This window comes from Lynx canadensis, chromosome D1 (assembly GCF_007474595.2).
Source record: "Lynx canadensis isolate LIC74 chromosome D1, mLynCan4.pri.v2, whole genome shotgun sequence".
Classification (NCBI taxonomy): domain Eukaryota; kingdom Metazoa; phylum Chordata; class Mammalia; order Carnivora; family Felidae; genus Lynx; species Lynx canadensis.
The window spans coordinates 99,600,502-99,613,040 of record NC_044312.2 but is presented as its reverse complement, the minus strand read 5'-3'; the positions used below and the strand labels follow the sequence as shown (position 1 = coordinate 99,613,040).

General features: G+C 51.5%; 2 protein-coding genes and 1 pseudogene across 56 annotated transcripts in view; all 3 read right to left on the bottom strand.

Moving 5' to 3' along the window:
- The window catches only part of MADD (MAP kinase activating death domain), a 40,597-nt gene extending 36,707 nt beyond the window's left edge, over nt 1-3,890 (bottom strand). For 16 of the 50 annotated variants that reach the window (XM_030331246.1, XM_030331250.1, XM_030331256.1 and 13 more), the window contains exons 1-3: nt 3,619-3,889; nt 2,705-2,789; nt 78-223 (exon numbers count right to left, since the gene is read on the bottom strand). In XM_030331246.1, the coding sequence (XP_030187106.1) occupies nt 78-139 (62 nt within the window). In that variant the 5' untranslated portion in view covers nt 140-223; nt 2,705-2,789; nt 3,619-3,889. Of the gene's footprint in view, nt 1-77; nt 224-2,704; nt 2,790-3,618 lie in introns of all 50 variants that reach the window. The other 34 variants (XM_032594858.1, XM_032594863.1, XM_032594868.1 and 31 more) reach the window with 5 other exon arrangements.
- Nucleotides 3,891-3,976: 86 nt separating this feature from the next.
- On the bottom strand, nt 3,977-12,539 carry NR1H3 (nuclear receptor subfamily 1 group H member 3). 6 transcript variants are annotated; one of them, XM_030331278.1, is made up of 11 exons: nt 12,521-12,536; nt 12,072-12,227; nt 11,025-11,104; nt 10,325-10,513; nt 9,567-9,833; nt 9,115-9,323; nt 8,830-9,009; nt 8,583-8,682; nt 5,832-5,945; nt 5,523-5,617; nt 3,977-5,332 (listed from the first exon to the last, which is right to left on the bottom strand). In XM_030331278.1, the coding sequence occupies exons 3-11, from the start codon at nt 11,065-11,067 to the stop codon at nt 5,186-5,188; spliced, it is 1,344 nt and encodes a 447-aa protein (XP_030187138.1). In that variant the 5' UTR covers nt 11,068-11,104; nt 12,072-12,227; nt 12,521-12,536; the 3' UTR covers nt 3,977-5,185. The 6 variants fall into 6 exon arrangements, with proteins under 6 accessions (XP_030187138.1, XP_030187143.1, XP_030187141.1 ...); XM_030331283.1 differs by lacking the exon at nt 12,072-12,227 and having other exon boundaries at nt 12,521-12,539; XM_030331281.1 differs by lacking the exons at nt 12,072-12,227; nt 12,521-12,536 and adding an exon at nt 12,437-12,509.
- On the bottom strand, nt 10,010-10,117 carry LOC115526671 (annotated as a pseudogene).

The following is a 12,539-nucleotide window of genomic DNA, read 5'->3' as shown; positions in this document are numbered from 1 at the left end:
GCATGGGGAAAGGGAATAATTACAGATGTTGTGGTTATCCCAAAAGACAAGACAAAAACCAGTCTCTTCTTGGTTACCTGGCCCCTACGATCACTAGATAGTCAAGTAACCGAGGACAGAACTTCTTCTTTTGCACCATGATTCCAATTCATCAGTTCATCTCAGAGAAACTTCAAGGCACCACACAAGGAGTCAATGTTCCCAGGAGGATTTCTGATATTATCTGAAAATTCAAGTCCAATAGGAAAAAAAGTACTGATAAGATCCACTGCTGGGTGTAAGGGACTCATCTCTCTCAGCTTCATTCCAGCCAGGGTCATAGGTCAGAAGACCTTCCATTTCAGTAGTAAAGATGGGGAAACATGACACTTTTCCTAGCCTAGAGCTTGGTCTAAGCTTTTGAACTCACAGGGCCAAATGTCAAGAAGTAGGAGAGGGATGCCTGGGTGGCTCGGTCAGTTAAGCATCCAACTCTGGATTTCTGTTTAGGTCATGTGGAGCCTGCTTGAAATTCTCTCTCTCTCTTCCCCTCTCTCTCTCTTCCCCTCCCCTGCTCATGCTTACATGCACGTGCGCTCTCTTTCAAAATAAATAAATTTTTAAAAAGTAGGATAAATAATGGCTCACTTCCCCACCCCCACAAACCAGCCCATTTCCAGCCTCACTCCTGGTGCTCTGTTTCTAAAAAATAGAGCCAGTTAGTCTAAACAGGACTGTCATTATGATAATAAAAACTAAGTCACTTCTAGGACAGCTCCAGGCTGAATCAGTATCAAACCAGACTCTAATCAGTACTAATCTATACTCCTAGCTCTATATGAAAACCTAATTATTTCCTGAACCAACATGCTGCATTCAGCTTCATGGGAAACTACCATATAAATTGTATACTTAATGCACCGAGACAACAACAACAGTGGGCTACTGTACCCTGTGCAATCTCACATGGGGAATATCCATGCTCCAACTGCTCCATCTAAACCATTTTTCTTTCCTCTTCAAGCAAGAAAGGGGCTCACTGGCTACCGCTACTAGCTCTGCCCTTGGTGCTGAATCACAGTCTTTTTTTTTTTTTTTTTCCTCTACTCTAGTCCCAAGATTGGAATCAGTGATACAAAACACACAGATGAGACTTTGTCCTTCTATCTCTAATAGAAATTAAGAATTAGATGCAGAAATAATAGGATTTCTGCAAGGACAGGAAGAGGTGCTCAGTAATTTCTAAACCATAGACCAAAAGTTAGGAAAAGCTTACGTGGTCTTAATTATAATCTAAATCCTGTTGGGTGCCCATACACTTCTCTAAATAAAATGGTTCACTCCACTACAAGCTATCCTCGGTGCATACAGAAGTGTACCTCTGTGCTCCACACATGGCCACACTAGGACCTTCTTTACTGTATACACAGACATTCTCATTACACTACACACACACCACTCTTTTTTCTGCTGCTGTGTGCACTTCCATACATAGACATGCACACTCCCTGTATGCTTAAGATTCTATTTGATTTAGATAATGAGAAGCTCTATCTTTTTTCTTCCCTACTTAATAATAAATAGACCGCTCTGCAATACCTCTCAAATCCTCAAAATTCTGCTCCCTCCCTTCTGTTGCTCCCAATAGAGGACCTGCAGGTAATAGGATTCGGGTTTGTCTCCATGGCGACTCTGGCTCCCAGAACTATTTATAGCACAGCCACAGCCCCTCCCCTGCTTGGTGACCGCACAGTGCTAGCAGCTGCTACTCCAGAGTCGGCCAGGGCCCATAACAATTCATTCTCTTTGAACCTAGAGATACTTCTTCCACTGACAGCACCTGCTAATTATTAGGTTATCTTCTTCCCTACCTATCTTTAGTTTGCACTTTGTCCTACTTCTGGATTTTGAGAGATTTCTTCTTTCTACACAACCAAAACCAAGTTTCTAAAACATGCCATATGCTCATTTCTAGGTATCACTAACACCCAAAAAGTCCTTTGGTTCTCTCCAGTGCCATGGAGTCATGAGCAAACCGCAGTAGGTGGGGCACTACTATAAAGTTGATTTCAACTCCTCCCAAGCAGAGTAAGAAGGGGAGGGAAATAGAGAAATGAAAAGGGGCATAGGTAAAAGCATAATTTGTTCTATAATTATGTGCAAAATACTTAGGATGAGAGCCAATGTATCTCAAAACAGAATTTACAGAGCCAGAGCTCAAGGCTAAGCCTTGAAATCTATTTTACACTGAAAATCAAGAGCCCTTTCCTGCCAAAATCTCAAATATCACACCTGAAGTATCTTCTACTGACATATTAGGGCATCAGGCCTCTAGCCTTGGTGAGATCCCAGCCCTCCCACTTGAGAAGCATGTGATAAAACTCAAATCATTATCATGCCCTACAACCTTCATGTCCCTCCAGAGCCACGAGGACCCCAAGATCTTGTGACTATTCTAGTACTAGTGATAGGATAGATGCTTAGCCACACTTCATGTCTCATCAATAGCCACTACCTCCCGTTATTCAGATTGCAGAGATAACCAAGGCTTTTCTCTCCATTCTCCCTCCTCTCTGTAAAGCCTCTAACATCACCTATAACTCACATCCTGTCTTCATACCAACCCAGGCTCAGCCTCTGCCTCTTGCTTCAACCATGTTTACTAAGGGGGAGTCCCTGGTTTCCAGCTCCTATATTCCAAAGGCATCAAGCCCTAAACGCATACCTATCTGCGGAAGTCCTCCATCACCATCCACTCCAGATGCAGATTTGGAATCCACAGATCTTTACGTTCTCTATGTCTTTTCAGCCTACAAATGGTAACGTTAACCAACCCTTTGGATTCGTCCCTCGTTTGGGGCAGAATGTCATAGTAAAACCACAGGAACCGGAGAGCGATATGACATCTTTGCTGACGTGAGCACAACAGGAGGCTCTCTCCCCTCCTACCCAGGCAGTGACCTTGCAAGCGCATCAGCACAGACCGGTCAGCGTGGGGGAGAACGAGAGCAATAAGGCAGGCAATAGGCAGGGTTGGGAAAGGGGGGGGGGGGGGAGGCCGGGCAGGAAGAGGAATTTAGAGATGCACGAGGATAGGAAGGGAAGCAGTTGCGGCAAAGATTAAATGGTGTCTCGACCCTCCAACAAGCAGTTTTGAAACACTTCCCCCCCCCCCCCCCGCAATTTTTTTTCCCCAAAGAAGCAAACATGGTCTCCAAATCGTGATCAAATGTAAGATGCACACACACATACACACGCGCGCACGCGCCAGGTGCTTATCCCGGCTCGGCCCCCGGGCTGGACAGCTCTGCCCGCCCCCTCACCTGCTGGACAGTTCTCACCCGCCCCTGTCCGGCCGGCAGGAATCGAGCCCAGCCGCCGCGAGCGGCGCTGGGTCTGGCAGCCCGCACCCGGTCCGCGGCCCCGAGCGCTCTCACTTCTAGCCCCGCCCCCTTCCCGACGGACTCCCCTTCCTCTCCAGACCCCACGCCCCCCCCACTCCACACACACGCCTCTTAGGGCCTCCTCAGAGGCCGCTTCCCCCAGAACCCCTGTTTCCTGTCAGAGCCCGTTCACCCCCGCGAGGAGTCCCGTCCCAAATATCCTTCCAGGGCCCCCGAGTGGCCCGGACCTTCCTACCTCCCGAGCCTCGGGGAACCGGCCAGGCCCAGTCAGACCGCCCCTGGCAGCTAAGCGTCGGTCGCTTGCCGGCGCCGCTTCCAGCGCGCGCCAGTTCCGTGTCTGCCCCGGGGGAGGGGGGGGCGCGTACCACTCCGAGCCCGCGAGGGAGGGAGAGGTTGAGGGGGTCGGGGGCTGTACCATGCACCACTGGGGGGGACAGAGCTGCACCAAGCCGAGCGCTGAAGGGTGGAGCCAACCTCGGGAGAAAGGCGGCTACGCACACACCTATCCGAGTGGGAGTGGGAAGGCGATGCGGAGCGCTGGGCCAGCCCAGCGCCAAGCGTGCCATGGGGAGGACTCAAAGGAATACCTTTTGTTCAGGTTGCACAAAGAGATTTTAATGTGACAAGGTAATAGCGCCCATTTCGACGAAATGTAGATTAATCTGGGAGCGACTTCTCAAGATGAAACTGCTCTTGAGACTTTCTGAGCGTCCCCCACACCTCACGCTTCCTCCCCCTGCAAGCGGCTTGGAAGTGCCCAGCAGCCGGGGCTGCAAAGCCGCTGCCCTGGAGGTGGAGCCTACCAACTCAGGGACGGCGGGGGGGACCGAGGCCGGAAGGCGCGGCCCGCTGTCTCACCTACGAGGGAGCGCGCAGATCGAAGGGGACGTGAACGGTGCCGCGGTGTCCGGTGGGAAATGGAGTCCAGCCCTTCCCACAAGACAAACCCGCAGCAGGGCAGCCTACACCCTGGTGTCAGGGCACTTTTCCTCCTGTCCCACAAGGCCTGGGGCCCTAGAGGATAGGCTGTTGTACCCTCTTTTTTAGGTGCCAACGGAACACCCGAAGCATTATGAGCGCGCCCACGAAGACAGGTGCATGACCGGGGTGTTAGTTCTGAAACTTCAACCTCCTACCCCGCCCCCCCACCTTAGAAAGACAACACAATCCCACTTGGGTCACTAAAAGGGAAGGGGGCATCTAAGCCTCAGCATTTCATTTATCCTCATGGGGTTGGTAAAAGGAAGTCCCCTCTCACTGCCCAGGCTGTCACTTGTGACTTGTCTCTGTTATGCGTCTGGAGGCGGATCCTAAAGGACGGTTTCCTCCTCTATGGTGGCCGTGCCCCCACCCCCAATCCAGAGATTTTTTTTCTCTCGTTCTATCTTCTTTTTGGTCCTTCTGTACAGACAGCGCCAGACCTATCAGTGAGGCAGCCCCCAGGCATTTATGGCCAAGCCGCAGTGACAGTGGCGAATTTCTCTTGGGGCCCTGCGGGGAAAACAGGAAGTGGTGGAGGCAGGAGGGGCAGGGCCCTGGAGAACCTTGTGCAAAGTGGCCCCCAGGTTCATCCATTTGGTTGGGTCAGTACGATCTTCAAATGGAGCACACTTCTAGCAGGACCCTCACTGCCCAGCAGCCACAAAACTCCCAACCCTTTGACTCTCCTTTAATGCCACACGAGGATCTCCTTTGCCCAGCTCCCAGGAATGTTTGCCCTTCTCAGTCAGCTCCACCTGTAGGAGGCAGCCAGGCGCCTCAGCCATCCAGCCCAGAAAACAGAAGATATGGGGGAAGAACAGTCATTCGTGCACATCCCAGATCTCAGAGAGCAGCGGGGGAAGCTTTTTGTCCTGCAGGCGCAGTGCAAACACTTGCTCTGAATGAACACTGCTCAGGGTCCGGAGGCTCACCAGTTTCATTAGCATCCTTGGGAACATCAGTCGGTCCTAGGGGAAGAGAGGGACAAATACAGGTTCTGTCTCTCCCCAGGGAAGGGGCAAGGGTAGGGGAGTTGTGAGAGAGGTACCAAATTGTCTGTGCAAGATGTAGTCAGGGAAGGAGTCTTGAAGGGAAAACAGGTGTGTCAGGGGATAAGCCTGTGGGGAGGAGGAAAAAGGACACCATCGGGAGACTCACATGGGGGTGGTGGATGGAGACGTAGGCATGCAGAGCCTCCACGTATGTGTGTTGTAGCCTCTCTACCTGGAGCTGGTTCTGCACGTTGGGCCGGTCTACAGGTCACCAAGAGAGTCGAGGAGCAAGTCTGGCCACGGTCTTAGTTCCATATCCCAAATCACAACCCCCAAAATAGGGACATGCCACACCCAACATCTCCCGAAGTAGCACGACATGGGCTTCCACCCCCACAACTCCTGCCCCATGGGGCCTGCAGCCCCCTCTTGGTGCAAGTCTCTTGCTCCCTTTCCCTCCTGCCCCTCCTCACACCTGCAGAGAAGATGCTGATGGCGATGAGCAGAGCAAACTCAGCATCATTGAGCTGCAACTCATTCATGGCTCTGGAGAACTCGAAGATGGGGTTGATGAATTCCACCTGTAGCCCTGGGGAGGAAGAAGGGAGGCGGGGGCATGCAGCACGAGCCGTGGGAGCTTCCTTCTCTCCTCCAACTCCTCAACTTAGGGGAACTATTGGGAATGCACGAAGAAGTCTCCAGGGCTCTGCTGTGTAATGTTAGGCAAGTTTCTTAACTTCTCTAAGCCTCATCTGTGATATGGGAAGCTCATCTGAACTTGTAAGACTGTTGAGACGGCTAAATGATAAAGCATGCAAAGCACATAGTGCTGTGCCTGGCACATAGGAGGTGCTGAATTGAATGACAAGGATAAATTCTTCTATTATTGGCATTTAAAAAAATGTTTATTTATTTTTGAAAGACAGAACGTGAGCAGGGGAAGGGCAGAGAGAGAGGGAGACACAGAATCCGAAGCAGGCTCCAGGCTCCTAGCTGTCAGCACAGAGCCCAACTCAGGGCTTGAACCCACAAAGTGCAAGATCATGAACTGAGCCGAAGTTGGACACTTAACTGATTAAGCCACCCAGGTGCCCCTATTATTGGCATTCTGGAGGACCCCACATTACTAGAAATAGAGGCAACTCTTATTTTTGTTTACAAAGAAAACTTTTTCACTGGCAATAGGCCTTACTTGTTTGAATACCAGAGATAACATGTTTCACATCCCAGCAAGAACACAGCAATAAGGTTGAGGGTATGGACTATGACAACAGACTGCCTGGGTTGGAGTCCTGGCTCTGCCATTTATTGGGTTGTGTGACCTTGGGTAAGTTATTTAAGTTCTCTGGGCCTTGGTTTTTTCCATCTGCAGAATGGAGATAGTAATAGTACTCATCTCATGATGGATCCTTATTATAATGTGCCACATACTATATAAGTGCTTGTTAAATAAGTAATAGATTAAAAAAAACAGAGCCAGATTTCTTGCTGAGGAGAGTGAAGTTCAACAAACCATGACCTAAAGTCGTGACATGTAAAGAACGCTTCTCCCATCACACAGTCTCCCCCACTCCACCCTATCCCCTAAGCTCTCTCAGATTTCTTTTAGCAACCATCTGCTAACTTTTCCATTCAAGGCTTCTTGGTTAGTCACTTCCTGTACTTTCACCCTGATGTTTATCAAGTGTGTGCTGAGACATTTAATGGACAAGCCCCATTTTATAAAGCCTTTCTTGTTGAGGTGTTGAGCCTCCAATTGTGCCAAACAGCCCCTTTGTACAGAGAGGAGGCGGAGGTTCTGGAGATGGTCTGTGCACCCTTGCAGGGTCTGCTCATGTTATCAGGCCACATCATTAGTGGCTGCAGCATAGAGTAGTGGATGCAGAGAGGGATGGAGACCTGACAAAAGAGGGCCCCTGCTCCTCCTCCCCAAGACCTCGCTGACAAAAAGAAATGAAAGGCAAATGTGATGGCATCACAACTGCTTATATAAATGAATCTATAAATAGGTGCAGATTCAGATGGCACAAGCCCGCGAGTGCTGCAGGAACACCCGGACATGAGAATGGCGAAGGGTTCAGAAAGGAGGAGGCTAGGGAGGAGGAGGAGGCCACGCTTGGGAACGACCTGGATGATAAGCATTTAGGGAAAAAGGCAGAGAAAAGGAGCAGGGCTGGGTTTTTAAAGCTGGAAAAAAGTCCTAAAGTTGCCCCCATTAGGCGCCTGTACACTCCAGCAGCACACAGGGCACTAGAGAAGCCAGGAGATGTGACAGGGCACTGTCATGCTCTATAGTTAAGGGAGGCCTTCCTAGAAAGCTCAGAGTGGCCTGTATTGGACAAGAGGCATATGAGCTGGTCTGAGTCACCAGAAACCAGACAATGAGCTCTGTCCTGGAAAGCAGGACCTACCAAACCCCAAGAATGGAGTCATAGCATTGGCCCTATTTTACAGACCCACTCACTCAGGTGTTAAACTACTCGGTCTCCCGTTGAGCCGAAGTTCCAGTCCCTCCAAAACACCCTCAGCCGTCCATTCTTGCCCACCCCCACTCCCATGACACAAACATTACCAGCAACTGAATATGAGGAAGCCAACACTGCTTAGCCTACAAGTAAGGATCAAAGAGCAGCGCTGTGAACGAATTCTTGGAGAAAACATTCCAGGTGTAATGCAGCACGGGGAAGGGAGTGTTCACTCTTAACCTAAAATGGCCCTGAAGTTGCCACGTTTCAGCTTCTGTTCCACAACTCATAAAAAAAAAAGCATTTGAAAGATAGGGTGAAGTCAGTCCACACGTTCCTTAAAGGGCACCACTGAGTTCCTTATTAAGTACTAAGACTCGGTGCAAAATCTTTTCTTTAGGCAAAACATCATCCAGAAACACAATATTACATGGAGTTTCTTGTTTGGCTCAAGGAAGGATGAAGGACATTCCTGTGCCTCTCTGACCCTCCTCCAGGGTGACAATTCTCCAGAACCCCACCTCAGATTCCTTAGAACACTGTTTGAGAACCACTGGCCAAATGCAACAGAGGACAGGGGTCTATTTGGAGCAGCTGAGAGAGGCCGATCACCATTCCAACTTTCTATCTTGGGAAAACAAGAGGAGCCTTCCCTGAACAGCCACCCAAAGCCTGGGCCTGTGTCTCTGTAGTCACTATGAGCCCAATGACCAAAAGTGTCTCTCCATCCACCCCAATCTTTTTTTGATCTCAGTTCTCACCTGCCTTGGCAAAGTCTTCCCGGTTGTAACTGAAGTCCTTGAGGAAGGTGATACTCTCACTCCCAGGGTTGTACCTCCGAGACGTCTCCAGGAGCATCACCTGCACACAACAGCAGACCTCAAACAGGGACTCTGCAGGCTGGTCTCGGCATGAGGCACTTTCAACTCCCCATGCGGCTGTCGTGAAGCCCCTGCCAGAGACAATCCCGCCCCGGTCCTCCCGTCATCCCTCAGCCTTGCCAGCCACCTCAATCGCAGAGGTCTTCAGTAGGGCGATCTGGTCCTCCCGGCTGAGCTGCAGGAAGCCAGGCAGCTGTTTGGCGAAATCAACGATCTCCTGCACAGAGACGATGGCCAGCTCCGTGAAGTGGGCAAAGCGCTGCTGACGGGCCTCCCGGCTCTGGGGATCTGGTGCCATGGGCCAAGGCTATCCAGAAGGGCAAGGACGGAAGACACAAACTATACTGAGTCGGATATCAAGAAGCCAACCATGCCCTGGGCACAGCCATCTGTCCCCAGCTCCCTCAGTTACCGTGACTCGGAGCCGGTCAGAAAAAGAGCGTCTGTTACACTGTTGCTGGGCAGCCACCAGTTTCTCAATCATGCCCCGCTGTTCTGGGCTGAGCTGGGGCAGGACTTGGGGAGGTGAGGACACCCTTGGGGGCATGGATGTGGCCTGAGCCTGTTCTTCCTCTTGCCGCTTCAGTTTCTTTAGGCGGATCTGCTCTTCAGACAAGACACCTAAGGACGGGGCCGGACGTGAGGAGGGAGGAAAAGGGGGAGACAGGAAGCAAGGATGGGGCACAGGGGTAGTTTGAGTCTCCAGAAAAGCAGAGAGCATTGAGTAAACATAAGGAAGAGATTTTAATCTATACGTAGGGACCATGTAGGAAGGCCCTGTAGGCTCAGCTGCCTGTCTACCCTCACACCCCGGCACCCCTTTCCCAGAAGCCTCCTCCCCCACTCCTGCCCCCAGACACTCACACTCTTCCCTCATGCCAGCCTGGCGGCATTTTCGAAGGCGACACTCCTGGCACTTGCGACGCATGTAGGTGTCCATGGGGCAGTGGCCCCCACTGTGGCAGACATAGCGCGCTCCTTTGATGACGCTGCGGCGGAAGAATCCCTTGCAGCCCTCACAGCTCAGCACGTTGTAGTGGAAGCCAGAGGCCTTGTCCCCACACACACTGCACAGCTCATTCCCCAGCATTTTGGGGGCTGGCCCCTTTTTCCGTTTTTGCGGACGGAGCTCTGGGTACAGGGAAGAGCCTTAATGTTCTCCTCCAAGAAAAAAGCTTGGTGCCCAGTTGGCCACTGCCCTGAGCACTCAGTGACCTTCATTCCCTTCCCTGTACACTGTCTAGTCTGTTATGAGAAAGTAGCTCTCATATACCAAGTGCTATTATGTCCTAGGTATTGTCTGAGCCTTTATGTGCATTGATCCATCCTTACACAGCCATTACAGATAGATACTATTATTAAACTGGTAAGAACAGATGTTACACTTGCTCTTAGCCAAAAGGCCAAGAAGCGATAATACCATTATTACTTCCATTTTACAAATAAGGAAACTGAGACTCGGACAGGCCTAAGGTAGAGACAAAATTCACACTTAGATCACTCAAGTCTAGTTGAATCCAAAGCCTTTGGACTTAACCATGATCTTATGAGGTAAACAGCCCTAAGGTACCTCTCCCAGATCCAGGGAGCCCCTGCCTCCTCCAAATCCAACAGCTCCTCACCTGTAGACTCTGGAGGGGTATCCACCCCAGGGAGCAGGACTATGGGCTCTGTTGCCTCCAGCCCTGCCCCCAGGGAGTCCCCAGCCGACTGGGGAGTGCTGGCTTCCTCCCTGAGGACGCAGTTGCTGACTCCCAGCGCCTGGCCACTTGCATCTTGCGCATCTGGCTCCCACAGCTCCACTGCAGAGTCTAGCCCCAAAAGAGAGGCACAAGGGGGGTCTCTCAGGTCCCTCCCATCCACTTCCTCTGTGTCCTTCTGGGAAACTGCAAACTTGTTTCTACCCCTAGAGGGCAGCAAAATGTTGGCTCAGACTTCAGGCCCCCCGGGGTTCATGTGGGCTCTAGGGCTAGTCACTTACAGTCCCCTGTACCTCAATACCTTAAACGAGGATGTTAACCTCTGTCCCCTTGAGGGGCTGATGTGCATCCATTTCAGAGATCGGACAGAACTCTTCAAAGCCAGTGCTGCTAAGCCCTGGACATGCCAGCTGTCCCCGGCAGCAAGCCCAGATTGGGAGGGAACAGCACCAGAACCAGTGTAGAGGTAGTCTGGGCAGAAGGAGGCAAGCAATACCAAGAACGACTCTAGACTGCTCTCTGGGGTATGGCAGAAGGCAAGTAACGAAGGAGGCTGATTCCTGAGGGAGGAGAAGGGCTGAGATGTGGGCTCAGGGGAGAGGGCTGGGGTGAAGAAGCTTACCAGGAGAAGCATCAGGCACAGGGGCCTCCAGCCACAAGGACATCTCTTCCTGGAGCCCTGGACATTACCAAGGGACTCTCCTGCAGGAATGATCCATGTTACAGTCTTCAGAACCGGGCTCCTTTCTGGCCTCAGCAACTTTCTCCTCCTGATCTTATCAGTACTAATATATCCGCTAACACTTACTTGCTGTATACGTACATATCAGCCTGTTCTAAGGCTTTATATGCCTTTCTCTCAATATTCCTATGGATGTCGTTACTATTCTTTCTTTTTTAAGTTTATTTATTTATTTTGAGAGAGAGAGACACAGACAGACAGCACAAGTGGGTGAGGGGCAGAGAGAAGGAGAGACAGTATCGCAAGCAGGCTTCGCGTCATCAGCACAGAGCTCCTTGCTAGGCTTGAACTCACGAACCGTGAGATCATGACCTGAACCGCAATCAAGAGTACGATGTTTAACCGACTGAGCCACCCAGGCACCCCAATATCATGACTATTCTTAAGCTCATTTTACAGATCAGGAAACTGAGGTTCAAAGAGATTAAGTAAATTGCCTATGGCTACACAGTTAGGCAATGGTAGAGCCAAGATTCCAATTCTGGTCTGACTCCAAAGTCTTAGCTGTTGGCCACCATGCCACCTCTTCTCCCCAAGGACCCCTCCAGGCCATCACAGAGTGTTTGGGCACATCTGCCCAGCTTCTGTCAGAGCCCCTTCCTCTTACTCCAAAGTAAGGACAGCACTGGGAACAAAGTTGGCCAGGACCAGCTCACTCACTGCTCACTCACACAGTAAAACTCACTGCTTCTTAGACACCCTCACTACTGTCACTTTCCAGGGTCCCGGCACAAACCTCCTGCCTGTGGGAGTCGCTCCAGTTCACAGCCAGGACCCCCCTCCCCCAGAACCCTTCAGAAGTTATTCTGGGACCTAAATAGAATCCTGTTGCTGCCTGGGCTGCCATCACCATTATCATCCTTCAGTTCTCCCCAGAGACCACTTTCTAAGATCTACAGGGTAACCTCCCTCCCACCCCAGACTCACACACAGAGCCCCAGGCCAGTGCTGAGGAACAGACCCACCGAATCCCCAGGCCACCGGACTTCCTGGCTGGGACAGTCTCTGGAGCCCCCTTGCTGGGAGAGGAGGATGGTGCAATCCCCTGTCCAGAGGCCTCGCTGGCTGGCGGAGGAGCCGGAGCTGAGCAAGTGAAGGACCGGAGCCCCAGGAAAGTAATGTGGGGAGAGGCTGAGGGGAGGGACTGCTGAGGGGTCGGGCCACTTCTCCTTCCTGCTAGGCAGACTGGAGACGACTGACCAGAACCCTGGCCGCCGTCCCCCACACCCATGGGGCAGCTTCCCTACCATGCTGACTCCTCCCCAGCCCGCCGCCCCTCAGCCCAGCCTCACCCCTGCTTCCCTTCCCCCAACCATGACAGTCGCATTTCCCTGTAGACCAGCCCAGTTCCACGTCTCTCCCCTTCCTCTCCTCACCCCGGTGCCTCTTAGCTGC